Source organism: Petaurus breviceps, unplaced genomic scaffold (genome assembly GCF_028583685.1).
Source record: "Petaurus breviceps papuanus isolate PSGF00001 unplaced genomic scaffold, PetGlider_PUasm1.0 216, whole genome shotgun sequence".
NCBI classification, from domain to species: domain Eukaryota; kingdom Metazoa; phylum Chordata; class Mammalia; order Diprotodontia; family Petauridae; genus Petaurus; species Petaurus breviceps.
The window spans coordinates 592657-616503 of record NW_027185867.1 but is presented as its reverse complement, the minus strand read 5'-3'; the positions used below and the strand labels follow the sequence as shown (position 1 = coordinate 616503).

At 34.0% G+C, this 23847-nt stretch overlaps 1 protein-coding gene across 5 annotated transcripts in view; it reads left to right on the top strand.

Annotated features, from left to right (window-relative positions):
- The window catches only part of KIF21A (kinesin family member 21A), a 185551-nt gene that overhangs the window by 148553 nt on the left and 13151 nt on the right, over positions 1–23847 (top strand). For 2 of the 5 annotated variants that reach the window (XM_069094221.1, XM_069094220.1), the window contains 9 exons: positions 2859–2919; positions 6607–6661; positions 7269–7483; positions 10017–10124; positions 10953–11081; positions 13269–13307; positions 17790–17926; positions 20382–20562; positions 21342–21506. In XM_069094221.1, coding sequence (XP_068950322.1) covers positions 2859–2919; positions 6607–6661; positions 7269–7483; positions 10017–10124; positions 10953–11081; positions 13269–13307; positions 17790–17926; positions 20382–20562; positions 21342–21506 — 1090 coding nt within the window. The remainder of the gene's footprint in view (positions 1–2858; positions 2920–6606; positions 6662–7268; positions 7484–10016; positions 10125–10952; positions 11082–13268; positions 13308–17789; positions 17927–20381; positions 20563–21341; positions 21507–23847) is intronic. The other 3 variants (XM_069094223.1, XM_069094222.1, XM_069094224.1) reach the window with 2 other exon arrangements.

Sequence of the window (23847 nt, the reverse complement as noted above, 5' to 3'; positions counted from 1 at the left end):
TCTCTGTCTCTCTGTCTCTCTGTCTCTCTCTGTCTCTCTCTCTCTCTCTCTCTCTCTCTCTCTCTCTCTCTCTCTCTCTCTCTCTCTCTCTCTCTCTCTCTCTCTCTCTCTCTCTCTCTCTCTCTCTCTCTCTCTCTCTCTCTCTCTCTCTCTCTCTCTCTCTCTCTCTCTCTCTCTCTCTCTCTCTCTCTCTCTCTCTCTCCCTCCCTGTCTCTGTAGTTTTGCCCTTCATCTCAGGGCTCCTTGGCCTCCTATCCCTCTATAGTTTTCCCCCACAAAAAAAACCTGGAAAGAAAAATTATCCAAGTGAAAACAGAATAGACCTGCAGAGAGAGTACTACCACCACCACCATAGTTGGATTGGGGGCCTGACTTGAGACCTCCAATGCCAAGAGAAGAGACCTTTGTTCTGTCTGCCCACTTGCCCCCATGTCTGCTTTCTGTCCCTATGCAAACAGTATTGCATGTCTATCCCTGACTCTCACATGAACAGTATGCTGGCCCCCTCTCTCTGGGGGTGCATGGGCCCCTTTCCTATCACCCTCCATAGCTCCTTTCCCCGTATTTGAATGTAATTTCTCATTACATAGAGGTTCACAGAATGGTCCACTTCTATAAAATGAGAATTGTCTGTAATCCAAAAGCCATGCATTTTAGAGAAACCTGGAAAAATTTGGATGAGCTCAGGCAGAATAAAGTCGACAGAACCAGGAGAACAATGTATACCATCACATCAATATTGCAATACCAAATAACTCTGAAAGACTTAAGGACTCTGGTCATTGTAGTGACTAATAATGATTCCAGAGGATGTATGACAAAGCATGTTATCCGTGTTATTCTCCTGATTGAGAGGTGATGGACTCAAGATGCAGCACTGTAAAAACAAAACTTCTGAAAGATCCAAGCTATGATTAAAACTTAAGACTGATTATCCATGATTCCTATCTCTTGTCAGAGAATTGGATTAGAGGTGTTGAACAAATGAACAGTGTGTAAATTAATTTTGTTTGGTTATATGAGAGTAAGGGGGGAATTTAGTGGAGAGTGATAAGATTTTGGAAAGGTAAGAAAGGAGTATCATTGAATCTCTTTTTTAAAATATACAGAAGAGATCCAAAGGAAATCCAGAAGGAAACACAGATAAGTAGGTGTTTGGAACTAACATGTTAAATTGGAAATATGCTTTATAAAACCTTCCAAGATGGAGTTTTATGAGCTGTCTATTTTTTCTATTCTCCTTTGTTTATGGAAATATTTATGTTCTTTGATGTTTGTCAAGTTCTTAATGATAAAGACAAACTATTAAAAATAATAAGTGAGGACAGTTTAGGCTTACAGGACAGTGTATGTGTAGAGACATGGAGATGGGTGACAACAGCGTAGGTGGTGAACAAGTAGGCTAGTTTGTCTGGAATGTAGAGTTTGTGATAAGGAATGATCTGAAATAGGCCCTAGCATAGGTTAGAGCCAGATTGTGAAGTATGCCAAAAGATGGGGAGTTTTTTTTTTGGATTCAGTCAAAGGCTGCATTTAAGGATTTTAAAAGCCACACGTGGCCTCGAGGCTGCAGGTTCCCCTTCCTTGTGCCAAACCAAAGTACTTTGTATTTTATTTTCAATGGAGTTTTATCTCCTGGGCCTTCTTATTGGAGGAAATGATTTGTTTAGACTTGTGTTTTAGAAAATAACACTTTGGCAACTTTGTAGATGATTGAAATGGAGATTTGAGGCAGGAAGGCCATTTAAAAGATTGCAAATAATGAAGGAGTAAACTAAGATTGTGGCTCTGTAACGAAAAAGAAATGTACAGATATATGAGATGTTAGAGAAGTACTGATTGATCATTTCCCTAATGATATTCTTTTAAAGGCACAAACAAAATGAAATGACAGCAAGTTCTTAAAATTTTTGTTGTTCAGTCATTTGAGCTGTATCCGACACTCTGTGAACCCATTTGGGGTTTTTTTGACAGTGATATTAGAGTGGTTTGCTATTTGCTTTTCCAGCTCATTTTACAGATGAGGAACTGAGGCAAACAGGGTTAAGTGACTTGCCCAGGGTCACACAGCTAGCAAGTATCTAAAGCCAGATTTGAACTCAGGAAGATTTAGTCTTCCTAATTCCAGTTCCAGCCCTCTATCTATCCACTGTGCCACCTAGCTGCCCCAGTTCTTAAAATAGTGAATTGTTAGAAGTCAGAGTGGCCATTTTATTCTCTTCACTCTGTTGGATTTGTATAGTCTGCTGCCTTTATGTGAAATGACTGGAGTTATGTTTGTTATGGACAAGTTTACATAACTGCTAACATCTGTTGCATGTTTTTGTTTTTCACACACTTGTGAATCAGATCAATGTTAGTGTATGACTTGTAAAAATATAGGCACACATTTTTATGAGTATTTTTATTTTGCAAGCTCAATTTAATTAATATGAGTTAGCCATGTTTTTATTTAATGGTCCAAATACACAGTTTTTATGTATTTGCTGATTTCCAATATGGATATCATATACCAAGGTGGAGTCTTAGTTTTCTTTTCTAATCAAGAAAATGTGCTGTAAAAATCTGTCTTTAGACAAAAGGATTTGTCTATTCACAAATCCATAGCATTGTTCCCACTCTTAATATGTCGTATTCTATATTCTTGCCCTTCCTACTTTCCATTTTTTTCATTCATCTTTTGCATCATTCCAGGAAAAGGATCAAATGCAGAAGTATTTTAAAAATAATTTTCTTTGAGGTTTCGTTTTATTTAATCACTAGAACAGAAATTCATGTATTAAACTGTAGGTAGCTGGTTTATAGGCTGTGATTTAAATGCTAATATCTAATGCTTTATTTGGGAATTTTTTTTTTAGAGAATGTAGAGGATAGTACTGATGAAGAGGCACCTTTGAACAGCCCAGGAGTAGAGGGAAGGTAAGAAGTTACTTTGTGATGATGATGATGATGATGATATTTTAAGGTTTGCTCAGCGCTTTGCAGATATGACATCATCTTATTCTTGAAACCTTTGGAACGCGGGTACTTTTATTATCTACTCTTTTATAAAAGAAGAAACTCATAGAGATCCACTGGAAAAGTCGAAAGGGGTATGGGAGAGAGCGGATTGGAGGAGGGGAGATCCTGTGGGACTGCTGTTTTGGGGCGATGGGTAGGGGAAAAACGGGGAGAAAATTTGTAACTCAAAATCTGGTGGAAATGAATGATGTAAATCAGAAGTTAATAAAGCATTTGAAAGTAAAAAAAATAATAAAAAATAAAAGAAGAAACTGAGGCAGAGGTTAAATGACTTCTCCAGCAAAAAAAAACAAAACTACTTACCCAGAAACGTTATTCAGCACCTCAATGGACTTTAAATCTTACTGTTGTGGATACTTAATGAGGTGGCCCATGGCTTAACCTACCACATCTCCTCTGTGAGGACACCTTCCCACCAGTTCTGCACAGGTTGTTACACCCTGTGCTGGGGTCTTTCTGTGGATAATAAAAGAGCATTTGATTGTCCATTGGTTTTTGCATGATGCTTCAAATATGGCCATCCCACCTCCGTCTCTAAAATGTTTTTGGTACCAGTCCATCACCTTTAATTCTTTGGAGACTGTAATGTTCTTTTTGTAGTTCTGAAGTATTACCAGAAGCATTTGTATTTTTAAAAGAGAGGCTTTTGTTTCAGGGAGAAGCTTAGAGTAATTAAAAGCACTGTGCAATTTCACAAATGCAAATCCAGTCTGCCGTTTTTGTCCAATTCAGTTCTGGGCTCAGTTCATTGTCCGTCTGTAGTAATCTGGACCTAACCAGGCCATCCTTGTACCTCAGCTTCTAGATTAGAATGGAGTGAGAGACTTGTGGAACATTTAGTAGTTGACAAAAGGGTTTGTACTTAGCCATAACATGGAGAAGATACCAAACAAAGGCCTTCTGCCTCTGAGTTGTTCCAACTGATCTGCAGGCAGAATCCTGAAAAAGTAGTCTGAGCTCCTCATCCCCCTCATCCATTTTGTACTCAGTCAAGCAGGAAGTTTTGTCAGTGATAAAGCATTAGTCCCTTAAGTTAGTTAAATTTGAGGGATGATTTCATTGCTTTTTAGGAGTTTAGGAAAAGCTAGCCCAGTCTAAGTGATAGGGCCCTAGGAAATATTTTTGTATTTTATTATCTCTCATGTATGTGTATGTATTTATATGTGTACACGTGTATGCACATGTACATGTATGTGTGAATATATTCATAAACATAGCTAGATATAGACAAATCTGTTTGGATTAGTAAATATGTATGTACATGTGTGTATGCACATATACACATGAACACATGTATATCCATCAATATGCTACTCTTAGGGCAGGTAGGTGGTACAGTGGATAGAGAACCTGGCCTAAAGTCAGGAAAACTTATCTTCTTGAGTTAAGATCTGGCCTCAGACACACAATAGCTGTGTAATCCCAGGCAAGTCTCTTAATCTTGTTTACCTCCATTTCCTCATCTATAACATGAGCTGGAGAAAGAAATGGCAAAACACTCTAAGAAAACCCAAATGGGGTCACAAAGAGTTGGACATGACTGAAACACCTGAGCAACTACAATTGCACCATCCAATTTCATATCATAGTCTACATAACTGGCATTCTTCATCCATTTGTTTTTTCTAGTGCCCATAATTCTAAGGAACTATTTTGAGCAATTATGAATCTCATTTAGAAGGCCCTGCAATGTTAAAGGCTTAATGCTAAATGTTATCTACCAATAGGAACATCTAGACTTATATAGGAACTCTGCTCTGGATACTGATGTGACAGTGGCTGACACTGTCTTTGCAAGCATAACTTTGCAAGTATAGCTCACGAGGCATTTGGGCTATTTTGGCCTCTTCATTGTTGCAGTTTGCATATTTCAGTGGCTGTCTTAGGAAATAGTGATAGTCTGCATTAATCCTTTCATCCATTTTCCATTTTGCATAGTGTCAATAGCTTGAATGATAAGGTTCAATTTTATTAATTGCACACCATATCTTCTCAGAGATGTAATTTGTCATACTTTGGTAGTACCAGAGACAGAAAAATCTGTGTTCAAACCCCACCTCTCACACTTACTTACTGTGTGACTCTAGGCGAGTTACTTAACATTTTAAACCTGAAATAACTCTGTGAAGTTATAAACTAGTCTCTATTTGCATTGGTGGAAAAATTTGGGTGTTTTACAGTCTGATTAAAATATAGATTGATGCCTTTTTTCATAGGATCTTGTATTTTTAAGTTAAAAGGTCAGCTACTCCAGCCACACTTATTTAATAGGTTACTAGCTGTAGGTTGCATAGGCAGTAAGTGACCGAACTGGGTTCTGAACCTGTATTTTCTAATTCCAAGTCCAGTATTCCTTCCACCACGCCACATTACTTCATTTTAATGTTTTCTTCTAATTTGGTATTGATTTTGTCTTAACTATAATTAGTTTGTAGTGTTAATGTATGTCATCTGATTCAGAAATGTGTGCCACAGCAGTAGCAGGTCATTTCCTATTTCAGTATATAATCAGTTTCATTTTTTTGTGAAGTAATTTGATGGTCACTATGTTCAGCAACTCTGGATAATTTTTGAAGAAAATACCCTGTTATACTAGCATTAGAATTGAATGTAGTGTACAAGCCTTTTCCTTTAGGTTTTAACTATTATCCCCTGTGCCTGTCTTTACAAAAACGTTATGATATATGTTGATAAAACCTTAAGAATATTTTTGAAATCTTCCTAGAATTTTTCTTCCTCCTCATTCTCTATGACAGATGTTGGTGTGTAATCCACAATTGTCTTCATCACTGTCTGTTTGCAGGTGCTCATCAGGAGCACTGCTGTATGTGATAATCACGTTTCTCATGAAATCATGCCTTTTTTTATCTTTGGATGCACAATTTGCTTCTTTAAGGAGAATTTGTATCCTTCCTTTTGACTGCCACTAACTTTTGTCTTCTGGTTTCACTTATACTGAGAACATCAAGACTGATGTAATTTAGTTCCTTCCGTACATTTATTGGTGATTAGACAAGAATCTCTCCTTCAGAGTACCAGCAGTTAGGGCAATATTTACAGATAGCCTAATAACTGGTCCTAGGTCTGTACATAATTATCTATACTGGTCCTCAGAAAGCTGACATTGTCACTTGAATCCTTGTCGTTCAGTCCTTTTTCAGTTATATCTGACTTTTTGTGACCACATTTGGGAATTTTCTTGGCAAAGATGCCAGTGTAATTTGACATAGACTTTTCCAGCTCATTTTATAGATGAGGAAACTAAGGCAAACAGGGTTTAGTGACTTGCCCAAGGTCATACAGCTAGTAAGCGTCTGAGGCCAGATTTGAACTCAGGAAGATAAGTCTACTTGACTTCAGGTCTGGTACTCTATCCACTGTGCCACCTAGTTCCTGCTTAAATCCTTAGTATCATGTTAAAGCTTCCAGAGCTTGTGTACCACTAGCATGGTTTTTGCCATTCCTACTGTACTGCTTCAATGAAAATAACAAAAATAAAGATAAAGTGCCCTGTTAAGAAGTTTTAGCCATAAATATTTGTGGAATAGTTTTTAAGCATTCTTTCAATGATTTATTTACCTATAGCTCACTATCTTCAGACCTTATGAAGCTTTGTGGTGAAGTTAAGCCAAAAAACAAGGTAAGGTGAAATAAAGATAATAGGAAAAATGTGAATTTCTATTACTGATCTTTCATTGGCACATCTTTGCACTTTCTCCATTTATGTTTAAATCACCTGTCCTAGCTGCCATAAATCTAGCACCTAAAAAAATTGGAGTGGACTTAATATAAATTAGGCTATAAAAATATGTAGATTTCATCAGAAATCTTAAAAATGGCTTACATTGCTACTAGTTTAATTATTCAGGCTGTTAATAATTGCTGTCATATGTATCATTGGCAAAACTAATTTGCTATTATCATGAGTTAGACACAGTAGTTCTATAGGGATAGTACAGTTCTATAATTTGAAGCAATTATAAGATGGTTTGAATATATTTAGTCTTCTATAGAGGAAGCAACTAAGCTTTAACTTGTGGTTCTAACAATTAAGTGGCAGATTTAAATTTTTCATTTATTTACTATCTAAGCCCAGCTCTAGCCTCCCCCCTGCCTCCCGTCTTCTCATATGACATGCTGGTGCACATTTTACATATATATACATATACATATGTGAGTTTAATATATTTCTTAATCTTTTGAATAATAGTTTGCTTCTAACTACTTTTTCCCCCTTTGGGTATTAGGCACGAAGGAGGACCACAACTCAAATGGAATTGCTCTATGCAGATAGCAGTGAACTAGCTTCAGACACTAGTACAGGAGATGCCATCTTGTCTGGCCCTCTTACACCTGTTGCAGAAGGGCAGGAGATTGGAATGAATACAGAGACAAGTGGTACTTCTGCTAGGGAAAAAGAGCTCATTCCCCCGTCTGGCTTACCTTCTAAGATAGGCAGCATGTAAGTTTGGCGCAGCTAAACTAACTTTCTGTCTTTTTGCTTTTTATATGCATGTGGCAAATACCTTATATGTAGTATAAACATTTTTTAAATTTATAGGATCTGTAATTTTTAGGCTAATAAATATTAGATGCACTCCTAAATAGTGTTAGTTTAATTTTTTTTTCATACTTTAAAGTTTATGTGGACTTGGGATCTTTCTGGGTGAATTTTTTTTTTAGAATTAAAGTTTAATTTTAAAATTCTTTAGTAATTTAAATATTTCATTTAAATAGATTTATTATTTAAATTATTTATAACTAAATAATTTAAATATCTTATTTAAATAATTTAAAATTAATTAAAATTTAAAATCTAAATTTTGGGGGTGATCTTTTAGATGTAGTGGTTTTTTTTTAGGGGTGGTTGCATAAACATAAATTCTAATCCTGATTTTAACATCTAAATCAGATTATATTAAATCCATTGCAAATGCCCTCATTTTCAGAACCTGGACACAATAGAGGTCTACTAGTCCTTTGTAACTTATTTATGAAATACTTAATTTTTAAAAATTTATATTAATCCTTCACTCCATGAAATTTATTGCATTTAAGCATTTTCCAGCAGAAGATATTTCCCTTAAAGTATCACAAGTATGGGCTGCAGTCTCTGTCCCTGTCACTATGAAGCCCAACTTTAGCCCCTCATAATCTTTTCACACACACTTTTTTCCATTGCATATATTTCATTGTATATAAAACTACAGCTGAGAGATAGTTCTGTTTTGAAATTGTTTTCTTTTGGGGATCAAATAATATAACATATCCCCCACAAACTTTTTTTCATATTAAAAATTTTTATCAACCTTTTTCTGGTTCAGATCTTCATTGACATCTTTCATACTAACCCTCACACACAATTTACCAAATAATTTGTGGGTTCAATAGCATGGCTGTATGAAGGAATATTAAAAATAACAATTTACGTATATGTACCATATCAGATTTGAAAGTTGCAGATAAGCTAATTAACACACTTTTCCCCACTCAAAAAGAAATCTGTTCTTTTACTATAACCTTTATTTTCTACAGATATTTCTAATGTCTTCAGTTTAGATTTTATTTTAATGATGGCAAATATTTCTTGCATGTGCCTGAAGTGGCATAAATAATTGCAGTTGCTATTTAGAGACTGCTAACTGACACAGCTGAGCATTTTAATACTTTCATGATAAAAATTGCTTAAAAGATTAGTGGATTTTAGGAACTTGCATGTTTCAATATTTAGTCTGTCAGATGAATAGAAACTTTTGGAGCCTCAAGACTCCAAGACTATGGCCTGGAATCCAGATTCAGGTAATATCTTCTTTTTGCAGTTTTTATCATTTAGCCCATGATGGGTTTTATTGATCATGGAAGGCACATTGTCTTGGTTATGTCTCCTTCACTGTAGTTAAGTTTTCTTAAATGTTGATTTGTGTATATCCTTTATGATATTGTTATCAGGATTTAATCAATAAATTACTGAAATTACTTATTGTTCAAAGTAAAGTAATTTACTCAAAATATACCAAACCATCTATTTTATACCTTTTTTATGGCAAAATCTGATTTATATTTTAAGATAAGTGAATATTCTGTCCATTGACAGTCACATTTCCCCACTTATTCTATGGATTATGCTTTTCAACTTTAAAGTCATTTTAAAAGTAATTCTCAGGGGTGGCCAGGTAGCACAGCAAGTAAGAGCACCAGCTGCAGTGTTGGAATGACCTGGAGATTGAATCCCAGGCTCAGACACTTAGTACCCACCCAGAAACACCTGGCCGTGTAACCTTGAGCAAGTTACTTAACCCCAATTGCTTTAAAAAAAAAATTTTTTTTAAGTAATTCTCTTTATTTTCAAGGATAAAAATAAAGCAAAGATCTTTTTTCCAAATAAACTGCCTTATAACTGATTTTGTTGTAGTATAAAAATAAGAATAAGACAATTTAAATTTTGAAAAATAGATGGGATGGGGGAAACTAAATGGTTAAAAAAAAATCTATAGTACATCGTGGGTCCTTGTTGAATTTTCTTGAATTAAATTCAAAAAGTTCTTATTCTTATAATTTATATTTAATAAAACTAGCAATCATTTATATGGTTGATTTTAGCCAACTTGTTATTTTGAGGCATTTTATTATGTTTTTAAACCTAATATCTTATATCTTAGTTTCTTTCTTGATAATTAGTTGTTCAATTTTACATCAAATTTAACCACTATTTAAAGCATAGATGTGGAATAATGTACCACAAATGTTTTAGTGTCAAATGAAACCACTTAAAAATGTATATATTTAGTGAGATTTAAGTTATTTGTAAGATTTTCTCATCCTGAGTTTCTATTTTTTATCTTTTTTCACATTATGTTCCTTTCTAAATTCCTCTTTTAGGAAAAAAAATACTGTATTTATTTGGCAAATGGCCTCATATGGGGCAATATGACCAATTAAATTATATTTCAGTTTAAAAATTTTAGTACTTAAAGTAATTTTTAGTATCACCTTAGCTCTAGACAATCATCTCTACCCGAAAAGAAAATAACTGAACCTTCACCTTTAACCAAGAGAAAGGCATTTGAGAGAGCAGAAAAATCAAAGACTAAGGAACAGAAACAGTAAGTTGCTATTACCATTCCTCTCCCAGCTAAAATACACTCTTCATTGTTAATGTATCTGTAAACTTAGGATAGAGATTGAACCTATTATTTCATTACTATAGGGAGCTCCCATCTAAGGAAACTACTTCTTAGTTAGCAAAGCAGGTGAGCACCATCTCAGCAATTTATTATCAGGATTTGCTAGAGCTTGAAAAGTTAAGTGATTTGCCCAAGATTACACAGCCAGTGTATGTCAGAGGCAAGGCTTGAACCCGTATCTTCCTCTTTCCAGGGCCAGCTCTCTGTCTGTCCACTGAGTCAAACTCAAAAGCAAATATCAAGTAAGGACTCTGGGATACCCATTACACAAATTATTTTAATCACATTGATTTATCACTACTTCTGAGATGCCGTTGGTTGATTGTTTAGCTATTTTAGTTGTCTGATTAAAGATACAGAGAGACATAGCCTCAGATTTTTATATTATTTGCCTGATAATACTGTAATACTCCTTCAGAGTATTTTAGGAATAAAGCAGATAAATTACTTAGAAAGATAAGAATTGGACAAAATGTTCTGTATGTATTTGAGCAAGATATGTATTTACACTGACTTCTGGTTTCCTCAGACAGAACTTTCTCTGTAGTCCCATATAGTGGTCAGCACAAGAATACCAGACAACAAGGTTTTTCATTATTAAGAATTCTTGTGAGAATGCATGCTATCTTACCTTTTCTTTATACTGAGAATACTTTAATTAAAGCTGTGTTAGGCATGTTTCATTCAACCTTTTCTAACAAATCATAACCAACTAAAGACACATCTTTAATGTTCTTTTTTTTGTAGCTCAGACTCTGGAACCTCAGAGGCTAGTCTTTCACCTCCTTCTTCCCCACCAAGCCGGCCCCGTAATGAACTGAATGTTTTTAGTCGTCTTACTGTTTCTCAGGGAAACACATCAGTTCAGCATGATAAGTAAGTTGCAGGGGAAAGCTGGACTTTCCATGGCATTCTAAGTTCTTTAATATGGTTTCCAAAAAAATTTTTATATTCTCCCCACTTAAACACTTGCTATATTTTAAAATTTATTTTCTAGTGCATAAATGTTTAAATGAAATACAGGGTAAAAATTAGATAAAACTGTTTTCCTTCAGTATGGTATTCCCTATTAGAAGATGGGTACTTATGTACTTTCAGAGTTTAACTTTACTGATTCTTTCAAAGGAAATATATCTTCAAGACCCCTAGAAGTTTAAGCCCACAATTCAGTTCTTATGATAGCCTGTCTCCCCAATATTCTGCATTACTAGAGGCAAATCCACTAACTTCTATTATAAATAATAGCCTAAAATGACTCTTCTTAAATAGACTTTATTCTTTTGATCAATCAGAACATCTCTACCAAAGAATGGTATCAATTCTAGTTTTGGAAAAAGAAGTACTATATTTTTTTTGACATGCTGAGAATATGAACATTAAGATTTTAAGAACAAACTTTTAAAAATTATTGAACTATGGGGCGGCTAGGTGGTGCAGTGAATAGAATACCAGCCCTGAAGTCAGGAGGATCTGAGTTCAAATCTGGGCTCAGACACTTAACACACTTAATAGCCATGTGACTTTGGGCAAGTCAGTTAACCCCAATTGCCCTCAAAAAAGAAGCAAACAAAAATTATTGAACTAGAATATCTTTTGAAAAAAATCAATACTGACACTATTGACATAATGCACATATCAGCTCATGAGTAATTGGAAACTGTTTTAAGTTTGAATTGTAGCATGTTGAAAGTATGTGTTTTTTCATTGCTTGTTTTTTATGCTATTCACTTTCTCAAGTGTTCAGTTGGATCATAAAACTTAGAGGATGCCATCAAAAGTCTTTTAAAATCAATCTGGCCTGTGTAAGACTTTCTGCTCATTCATAATTAAAATTTCAGACAAAAAATGGAATGCAGTGGATATAACTGAAATTTCTGTTTTGAAATAATTTAAATGAAGTCAGAGTAGTTCTAATTTATTTTTAACTTACATTGACCACTTTTATTATTTTTATTTAAGTTAACAGATATTTGTGTCAGTATTTGGGTATTGTGAGTATTGAAAGAATTAAGTATTCCTTTTGACAGTTGTGCCTCCATTAAGTAGCTTTAAAAAATTGCCAAATAACCTCTATGGTAACTTTCACAGTTCTAAGATATTTTTTCCAGATTTGGAATAATTTTGATTATTTGCATATAGCTCTGCATTTCCCAGTGAAATTTGCCAACTTAATTTGACTCTATAAAAAATATTTTTAAAACTGAAAACTATTTGCAAAGTTTTGATTGTAAAAAGGAAAATTACTACAACCTGTAATCAACCACCCAAATACATGGTACATTTCCTTCCTTCAGTCATTCTTTTATCCTCATTCTATTTTCAGTAAGTCTCCTTTTCAGCAAACAGCTGGAATAGTTCCTAGGCCATTTATTATACTGGTATATTGAAAACTAGACAAAAACTAATTCCATACATTGAGTCTTGTCTCATATAGACTTACACCCTATATCAAACCCCACCCTCATCCCATTCTTTTCCAAAGCCTATTGAGGATAAACATGGCCATTCTCCATTTTGAAGGCTTGTGAGTCACAGAACTCCAACAATGTGACTCTCTTACCTTTAGGTCTGAGCAAGTGGTATATAAAAGCAAAATTATTTCTTCCTGCATCTTACTAATATTTCTTATGCATTTTAATGATGAAAATTCATCATACACATTCCTAGTGGAACTTCCAAATTAGAGGCTGTCTTGTTATGGATTTAAAGTTTTTCATTTTAAGAAAAATTAGTAGAAATTGTTTTAATTGAAGGAATTTATATTATGCCCTTGATATCCTTCCCATATCCTTTATGCTTTTAATACTCTTCTAGTAAGTAAGTTATAATTTGGAAAACCTGGAATAAAAGTAAAAACTTGAAACAAAAGTTAAAAACTAATAACCGTGTTAACAATTTTAAAAATTATTGATATCCCCTCAAATGGAGAAGCAGGACACCATGAGCAAAATGTTGGCACCATTTGTGGGTTAGCCATACTATTAATGTTCAGTTCATTCAGAAACTTTACAATGCTGATACCTGTATTCTTTTTCCTCATGATACTACCACTGTTCATTATAGGTCTGATGACAGTGATTCTTCTCTGTCGGAGGTACACAGGTACTTTCTCTCTTTCTTTCTTGGCATTCTGATCTCTTACTAATTACTTAAAATGTCTTTCAAGAGTTTTCCAAGCAAAGTCTCATTTTCTTGCATGCTCTTTTTTTCCCTTTCTTCTAAACCATATACCTGCATTGGATTTTACTTTTTTTTTCTGCCAGAAATTTACCCTTTTGTAAGCATGCATTTTAGGGGAAAATAGGGGCAAACTTTTTTGTTATGGTGGCTTTTAAAATTTACAGTCTTTGCTTGCTGTCTGTGTGCACAGTATTTTTAAAAAATAGCATTATACATATGTAGATGTTAATAAGAATTGTTGCCCATTTATTAGTTCATAGATATACTTCATAGAAATGAGGGGCTCTGGGTGAGATGTTTGTGACTGTTAATGTTATTTAAGTCAAGAATTTTAAAGAAGTTTTGTAGAGCAACAGATATCTTGAATGATATTAATGACAAAAGAAGAAACAAGAAAGAAAAAAAGAATGAATCAAAAAAGTAAAAGAAAGGAAAATAGTATTTTAATGTATGGAATTATATTACTGGTTGGTTTTTAATTTAAAGGAATGGCTATTGATTTTTGGAATTTTCCATTACTTTTTCCCCTCTCTTCCTCTTTCCTTTTGCCTATTTCTGTCTGTTTATTTTTCCTGTCACTTAGTAATTTCGTTGCCAGTCTTCTAGAATGTAGGCTGGATGAAAGTGAGATGAAATGTTTCCATTCATTGCTATGTACTTTTATGGATGTGCTGGAGAAAAATGAAGAATTATTTTTTTCTATTTAGTTTCTTATGAACAATATCTTCAATATTTCTATTGTATTATTTTAAAATGTTCAAAATTTGACTTTTTTCACATTTGTATAGTTTTATTTTAACATTTATTATAATGTTATATGTATGCACAATTTATATTGATTTTGTGGTAGTTTTCAAGCTCTCTACTCTAAAAAATTAAGGCTATTTCTCTATAATAAAAGATCAAAATCCAACTTAAAATTTTCTTCTTATTTTTATAATACATTCATGAGAATGAAAAATAATGATTCTGGGCCTCTTTTAACTATCCAGTTTACTGAAGAGCAAATTGTATAGACACAAGTTAGAGAGGACAAGTATTTGGAGAAATGTTATTTAAAACTATGAAATATTATAATAATAGCATTTGAAATCACATAACCTAGGGCACAGTTAATGGGGCTCTTATAACTGACAATTGTATGAGGAACATCAAAACAATTCATGTTTTTCGTTTCTAAAACATAAGATTGCCTAATTGGATAAATTATGTTCTATTTGACTATCGCACTGAGCTTTAACTAAACAATAAACTGCTCTATAATTGCTGTCAACCTTACATTTTAATTGATGAAGAGCTTTGACACCTCTTGAACAATGAATGACCATAGTAAACTTGTACTCACTATGAGTGCATGCACATACAAACACATACACACACAGAGTTTGGTGTATATATTAAACCTAACATGAGTATGACTGCTAAGAACCTGTAGCATTGAGAAGACTCAGATTTTTATTTTTTGAGGATGTGGCAGTTGTTTTAAAAAAAAAATTTCATCAAACATATTATTAACTGGCTGGCTTCTGACCAAGGAGAAAGGCATGAATTCTAGGATCACAACCTGAAATGAACTGACCAAACTTTATGAGATTCTTAAATCAATGATATTATAATAATATATCAGATTTATACATGAGAAAAAATGAGGTCAATAAATGAAACCACCAGGGCAGCTAGGTGGCTCAGTGAATAGAGCACGTGCCCTGGAGTCAGGAGGACCTGAGTTCAAATCCAGCCTCAGACACTTAACACTTACTAGCCGTGTGACCTTGGGCAAGTCATTCAACCCCAGTTGCCCCTCTAAAAAATAAAAAAAAAGCAATAAATGAAACTACCCCCATCCTCCAGATAGTGGTATTAATGAGACATGGGAGTAATACTAGTAATACTTGTAGAAATATTTTACTACCCACTATTTAATGAACAGAGCACTAATTCTGCTACATCTATCTCTAATAGTAATAGAAGTATAGTAAATATTAATGGTAGATAGTAATAGATAGATATCTTTCTATATCCATTCTCTCCTCAGTTTCTACTGCCACTACCCTTTGTCTAGGGACTCATTCAGCTATCTGTTGCAGTATACTCCTAACAGTTCTTCCCACCTTTACTCTCTTCCTGTAATCTATTCTTCATGTTGATACAACTTCCTGCTGGACCCTAAGGACCAATTACTTGTAGCTGAAATCTACTATATTTGTTGTCTCATCCATTAGAACGTGGGCAGGAGCCTAACATTCAGCACAGTGCTTTGCCCATATTTTTGCATAATAACATACTTAATTTTTATACCTGGATTCATCCTTGTTCATTCATTCATCCATACCTCAGGCCCTGTCATTTTCCTGCTCAGAATCATCAGTGGCTCCGTATTTGTCTACTGAGACCTATTCCAACTCCTTTGTCAGGCATTCGGGTTCCTCCACAATCTGCTACTCTTTGCTATAGCCATATCTCATTCTGCTTTTCGTATTCTTTAGCCAAACTGATTATCGTCTCCCCAGAGACAATGAACTTTTCTACCTTAATGCTTTTGCTTTGTTCTTTATTATAGCTACATTGTTGGCCCTACTCCTCTTTGGCCACTAAATCTCTAGTCATCCTTTAAAGGTCACCCTTATTACCATGTTTTCCCGTGATTAATTACTTTCTTTTTCCTTCTTAATAACACATTATTCATACCTCACTTATCATGCATTATTTTGCATTAATAGCCATTTGTATATGTGTTAAATACCACTATTCTCCTTGTTATTGTCACCCATTTTTTCCCAATACATATTTTAGTTTATCATCAATTTAATACAAATCAAGTTTGTCAGTATTTAAGAAGAAATACTCATTCCAAGATTTTTCCATGAGCCTTATATGCATCCTTGTATTATATGTTCCCCTTTACTTTTTCTGCCTTCCTAAACTAAATGACTACAGTACCTGCTTCATCTGCCTCAGATTATCTCATCCAGTCCTTACTTGTACTTTTCTTGGTCCTCAAAACATTGAGTAAATGTTATACTTTAAATAATGTTTTGTTATAGTAACTGTACTAAGAATTTAGAATCATTGGGTCTTAGATATAAAAGGCATATTAACAGTCTTACAACCTTCTTGAAAGGCAGCATGATATGGTGGTGAATGTTCTGGTTTTGGAGTGACAGGTCTTGGGTTCAAGACTTCTTTGCTATTTGTTACTTGTTTGATCTTGGGCAAGTCCCTTTACCCCTCTGGACCTCAGTTTCTACATCTGTAAGATGAAGGGTTAATCTAGATTAGGGTTTTATAACCTCAGGTTCATGACCTTTTTATACTTTGATAATTGTATTTCAGTATAATTAGCTTATATTGTATTTATATATATTTCAATATATTTATTATATATTGAATTTATTATATACATTTCAATATAATTATTGAATTGATTATTTATATGTTTATATATTAATATATAAAATATGTATTTCAGTATATTTATTATATATATTTCAATATAATTAGCTTCCTTTGTAATCCTATGTATTTTACTTTGTGTATTTAAAATGATTTCTAAAGTCCCTTTCTAGCTCTAAAATTACAGCCTCCCAATTATTGAAGTTATCTCCTTTATTATATCATCCCTCTCAAAGAAGTAATGGAGTCTTTGCTTTGATACTTCTAGTAAACAACAACTCATTTCTTCAGAGACATTCTCTTATCAGACAATACCTGTAACTCCCATCCCCGGATTTAGTTCTACTGTTTGGAGTTAGAACAGTTTAGTTCCTGTATGATATTCCTTCATGTATTTAAAAACTTATATAATGTCTTTCCTAAATCTTCTCTTCTCCAAGGTAAATATCCCTAGTTCCTTTCTCAAATATTATGGTTTCTAGAACCTTCCTTTCTGGTTCCTCACCCATAGAGATGTCCTTTTTCTCAACATTCACCATAGAATTCAACACCCAGAGCTGATTATGATACTTCCAATTTAATGTGAGGAAGGTAGAGTATAGTGGAATTATTATGTCTATCATCCTGTCACCTTTATTTCTATAAATGTAAGTTATTATTATTTTACCTTTTTTTTTTGGCAGCCTTATAAATGTTGTTGGCCAAAACTGAGTTTGTATTACCCTACAAGGTTTTTTAAAAATATGTAAATTCCTCTTTGTGTAGATCTTCCCTATCATCATTCAGTTGGTTTTTTTTTAAATCTAACTTGTAATATGTTTTACTTATAGCACAGTTATATTCCAATATTTCCAGAGTTTGCATTTCCGATTTCTATGTTGTGTGTCTCTGTGCCTTTTCATTCAAATAATATTCTTACGTAAGACTTTTGAAAATCAAGGATTAAAAAATGAATTAGGATATAACAACATATAATAGTTATTTGCAGCTATATCCCTCTTTTTCCCTCAGGGGAATAATCAACCCATTTCCTGCTTTGAAAAGTATCAAATCTTCTCCACTTCAGTGCATTCACATTGCTGAAGGGCATACAAAAGCTGTGCTATGTATAGATTCCACTGATGATCTTTTATTTACTGGATCAAAAGGTAAGTGCCCTTAAATTATTAGCATAAACTTAATGAAATCCTATATTAATAAAATCTTAGATGTGGGAAGAATCATAGAGATAATCTAGCTCAAACTTCAGTGTTATAGAGAGAAAGATGGCAAGAAGCACATTCTCATGATATGAATGGACCCACTGAAAGCCAAACATTGAACCAACAGTAAGTTATTAGAGTTGCAGAACTCCCTGATCTCAACAATAGATGTAACAATTTTATACTTACCACAAACATCCCTTATTTCATTGGTGTTATTCTTTTTCCACTGATAACAATTGTTATATAATTGCATTGCACTGTAGATTACTGTAGACAGTAATCATGAATTAGTGTCAACAAAAATGTTCATCACATCATAGTTAGTCCCCTGGTAATAAATCTCTTAAAACTTAACTAGGCTGATCCTTAAATGATATGTGAGCCCATTTATCATTGAGCCCATATTCAGAGTTGTTCCAGTTTTATAGAACTTGCTAAGACATTTGTTCCATTAGCATAGCTTTCTTGGGCCCAAGGTCACTTCCACTCAATGAGATAGTGTGGGGGAAATAAGAGAGGACTTTAATGCAGGCATAATTTCAAATGAGTGAAATTGACTTTACTTTTATAATAAGTGGTTATTCAAGTATTTAAAAAAAAACAAGTTTTGTTCTATAACTCTGGTGTTTGATGTTTAAAAACACACACATATCAGTTATAGCTGGTTTTTTTTTAAAATTTGTTTATACTCTATACTACCAGATAAACTGGTCTAAGAAATTTAAAATCCCTTAATCCTGAAGAGTCTTATCCAAACTTTAGATAGACAGACAATCTAGAACCTTCAAATTTACATCAGAGCTACAACCGGAACTGGTGTATGAAGACGTAAATTTCAGATCAGGAGGACACATCAGGTTTTAGCAAATCCAGGACAACCACTGGTCAAAGCTAAAAATCATGGATTTATTCTTTCCTAAATGTAAGGTGGCAGTCAGAAGTTAAAGTCACATTAGAGTAAAGCATATATGGCTTAGTTTGCTAGAATAATCATGCAGGTGATGTGTTGTAATGGAAAGAGCACAAGATTTGGAATCTTAAGAACTGAGTTCAACCTGGCTCTGTCAGTTATTATTAGCTAAGTGGCCTTGCACAAGGCCATTGTCTAAGCCTCAGTTTTCTCACCTATAAAATGATGGAATAGACTCAATGACATCCAGTTCCTCATAAATCTATGATCGTTTGAACAACCCAAAAGATTGTAATTGAAACAAGTGTCTTTTCTGGATTAAGAAAGACTTCCACAAGTGACTGGTTACCTTGCCTAATCTAGAAGGCAAGTAAGCGATTCTCTAAGAGGCTTTTGTCTACTTTGTGAATTTAGGGAAAAAGTTGGGAAAAATCCTGACATTGAAATATAATTATTTACAGAATTTTAGGGGACAACAATTTTAGAATTTATTATTGTACCTTGAACTTATGGAAATAAGCAAATGTGTGTTATGGATAATATTACATAAAATTTTCTGTCCAAATTATTTTTACACATTTTTTGAACCCAAATGAATAGTCATCCCTGCTCAAACCCTGTATTTTCTCCTGGAACTGAGGTCAGTCACCTTAAAATAAATGGAAACAGTTATTATCTCTGAGGACAATAATAAGACTTCTGGAACAGCTGTGAGAGTAATTCATCAATTACTCATGCATCAGAGTAATTCAAATTACTCTCAGAGAGTAGTTAATGAAAGTTTTGTAATACTTGTCTAGGCATTACTGGTTTGCTTCTTCGGAGTACTGGATAATATAGTCTGAAACATCTCCTGGATCCTGTTGGAATAGGATGTTTGTCTATATTATACCTTTGTCATAAGCTTTATGGACTGAAAGATACTTTCTACTAACCAGGTTTTTGTAGTCCTGATCTCAGATTTGGGCTGGAGAATTGAGGTTATTATGAGGCAGTAGTGAAGAGAGGAACAGGATGTGAAGGAATGGATTCTCTGTTGTCATAAAACACCATTTGTTTTTGTTGTTGTTTTAAGATGGGTCTCTATCTCACCCAGGCTGGAAATGCAACAGCCTTTCATGGGCCTGATACCAGTGATGATAAGCACTGGAGTTTTGACCCTCCATTTCTGACCTGGGCTGGTTCACCTCTCCTTTAATTACCTAATAAAATAATAAAACACCCCTACTTTAAGGGGCCCACCATATTAGAGCCAGAATTAGTATGGACACGATTTGCTTAGCACACTGCAACTCAAATCTCCTCACCTCAAGCCTTCTATTAATCTTATCATCCCCATTAACAGGGGTGATAGGCATGTACCTTCACTCCTAGCTGGCATATTATTTTAAGTTAAATATTTATTTATTTCATTGTGTCACTAAAATACCTCCAGACATGAATATGTTTATGTATTTTATCATATGCCTCTTCTTATTTTTTTTTAAGATCGTACCTGTAAAGTATGGAATCTAGTAACTGGGCAAGAGATAATGTCACTGGGTGGTCATCCTAATAATGTTGTATCCGTGAAATATTGTAATTACACCAGTTTGGTCTTCACTGTTTCAACATCTTATATTAAAGTTTGGGACATCAGAGACTCAGCAAAGTGTATTCGAACGTTGACGTAAGTAAAAGAAGGCGATGTGAATCTTTTTTTTTTCCTTTTCTAACATCTATGTTATTTTTTAATAATTTAAAATAAGACTGTACAAAAATCAGGTTTTCTTGTCATAATACACCAAAGTAAAATCAAGGAATAATAACATGGTATTTTCAAAATATTAGTCATTAATTAAATCTGCTCAGTGACTAAAGCCATATAGCTCAAGTTCCCAAGGGAACTTAAGAAGTACTTATTGATATAAAAATATTCATCTGCGAGGGTATTTTTTTTTAAGATTAAGAATCTACTTTGACATAAACAAAATGAAGGCAATGCGGAGTCCTTGGCTCAAAGTCAAGAAATTCTGGGTTCATATCCTGCCTCTGACTCTTACTAGTTTTTTGACCCTGGACAAATTGCACTTAAGCAACTTCCTAGAAGTTACCTACCATTAAAACAAGGACTTTATATTCATGTTCAGCAGTAAACAAGTTATGCAAGGTCTCTCACCTCATTTTCTAAGATGTTACTCCTTCCTCAAGGACCATTCAGTCTGGCCCCCTCTTCTAATATGTTAGAAATCTGCCAAGACTTTTTTAAATGTTTGTATAAATTATATAGTTGTATAAATTGTGTAAATTAGATAGTTCCTTAGTTTATGACTCTTGGCATTATCTTAAAATACTACAAATTCCAAACAAAAATTTTAAAAGAATGAATGTCTGTTTTGTGTCTCTACTGAATTTCAGAAGTCCTACAACAAAGTCACATAAAGTATAATTTTCTTCATCCCTCTTAAGGTCTTCAGGTCAAGTTATGCCTGGTGATGCCTGCTCTACAAGTACGAACCGTACAGTAACTATTTCTTCTGGGGAGAATCAGATCAATCAAATTGCCCTCAACCCCAGTGGTACTTTTCTTTATGCAGCTTCTGGAAATGCAGTGAGAATGTGGGACCTGAAGAGGTGTGTAATGAAATAAAAGTGATAATAGCTTTTGTGTATATTGTGCTTCAAGTTACAAAGTGTAACATTATCTCATTTACTTCTCACAGCAACTTTGTGTTGTAGGTAGTACTAATGTTAGCACCCTGTCACAGATAAAGAAACCGAGTCTTAGCCCAAGAAGCAGATTTTAACCTAGGTCTTTTGATTCCAGATGTTGCTATGTTTTGCAGCTGCTAATTGCTAAGGTCTCAAATCCACTAACAAAGGCCCATGTAAGCGATATAGGACAATTGGGAAGGCATTGTCAAGGATTTAGCTGTCATTTGTTTTGTGGTAGAATCACTATCATGACCTAGCCATTTTATAACATGCACCAGACTTTCTGAAGGACATATGCAACAGAGGGGAGCACAAATAAATATTATAGTGAAAGCCCACTAGGTAACCAAACTTCCCAGAGCTTCATGTTGCCACAAATGATTTTCTCATTTTTTTCTAACACCTTTCATTTTACAAGTAATTAATTCAGAAACACTGTTCCAGAGCTTACTGTTATATGTACATATAACATATATTATATGTTATATGTTCCAGAGACTGATGTCCTTATTATACCTGTTAGCACCTGCCCCACCCTATTTATTGTCTTTTACGTCCATTTCGTAATTTTATATTCATCTTCTGTTACCTAATCTTGCCTCTATCCTATATTTGTTAAAAATTTAAGTGGGTTGATATGACTCCTGTGTATGTTTACCAGTTGATTTGTACAACTCTTCCTTTTCTTCCTTTTAAGAATTATTTTTCTTGTGTCTCCAGGATTTCATTTTTAAGAGTGGGCACTTGGATTTTTATGTTAAAAGATAATGATATTCATGGCAGCATGGTAATACAATCTAATCAGAGGTGCATTTGGAGTAATACTGTGCATACTTCTAAATCTTAGAGTCTTTTACCATTAGTAAACTTTCTGTAGAATTTTGGGAAATGGAGTTGATAGGAAGAGCACCTAACGTTTTTTCGAATGGAGAGGGTCACGGGTCATGTGAAAACTATATCTAAGAGAGCAAAGTTTGCCAACACCCTCAATAAACTTTTGAATGCACTGTGTGTTTTATCTTATGGTCAGAAATACACTTTTCTGGACTCATCTTGTCAAATCATTTCAGAGACAAGTACTGAGGAAACTCTGCATCCTTAAGTTTAAGGCATCTTTGTACCCCAATCCCCTTACGTAGAAAGAAAAGCGTTTTAGTGTTCTTGGACATTCGACTTGAGAACCTTAAAAAAAAGTCAGCTGTCTGTGATTATCTCATAAATAACTAGAATTAGAAGAGACTTAGGATTCACTTACCCCACCTTCTCATTTTATAGATGAAGAAGAGGTGAAGCAACTTGTCCATGGTCATACGGCTAATTATTTGCAAAATTAAGACTAGAACCTAGTTCAGGCTAGTTCTTTCTCCATTGTAATAATTAATCATTTTCATATCTTTTCAATCTCGTTATAGTCTTCATCCAGGGTAGTTGTGTCTTACACATTCATATTTGCTATATCTGACATGGAATGACAGAGATTTTTCCATAATGCTACTGATGATGTAGATAGCAATCACATGATATAAATGCTTCAACTTAAATCCAAAATTCAGATAATTGTAGTATCAGATATATATACAGGAAAGTTTCCATCATGTTTTAGGAGCACAGCATTTCAGTAAGTTAGGGCATTTGGGTTTGGTTAGAAACGTGAAATTACTATTTTATACTTAGTATCAGATGGTCATATTGTTTTAGTCCTTAGATGTTTATTTTTTACTGATACTTAGATTTTGTATATAGCTAGCATTTAGAGTTAAAAGATTATCTAGTACAGCCCCCATATTTTACAGATGAAGAAACTTAGGCCAAGAATTTTTAAATTACTTGTAAAAATTAGGAATCAATAAAACCTAGGGTTTGAACCCAATTCCTGTGCTTTTTCCAATAAATTTCCAATAAAAATTGGGATAATGAATTAACAGTGGAATTGGTCAGCTTTGGACTTCATTTCCCAAGTTTATTTCTTTTTTTATCTACTCCTTTAAATATAACATTTTTGTATTCACAATATATAGGGTGTCATGGAGGTTTAGAGAGGTCTACCATCTTAATTTAGGAAAAAAAATTAATGAAAATCATTATTAAAGCACATTTAGATTTTTATGCTGAGAATTGCCTTGACCACTTTTCATGTGTGTTTTTATTTAAATGGACAAGATGATCTCTGAAATTCTTCCTAACGTTGAGGTTCTGGAATACACCCAAATTAACTCTCTCTCTCTCTCTCTCTCTCTCTCTCTCTCTCTCTCTCTCTCTC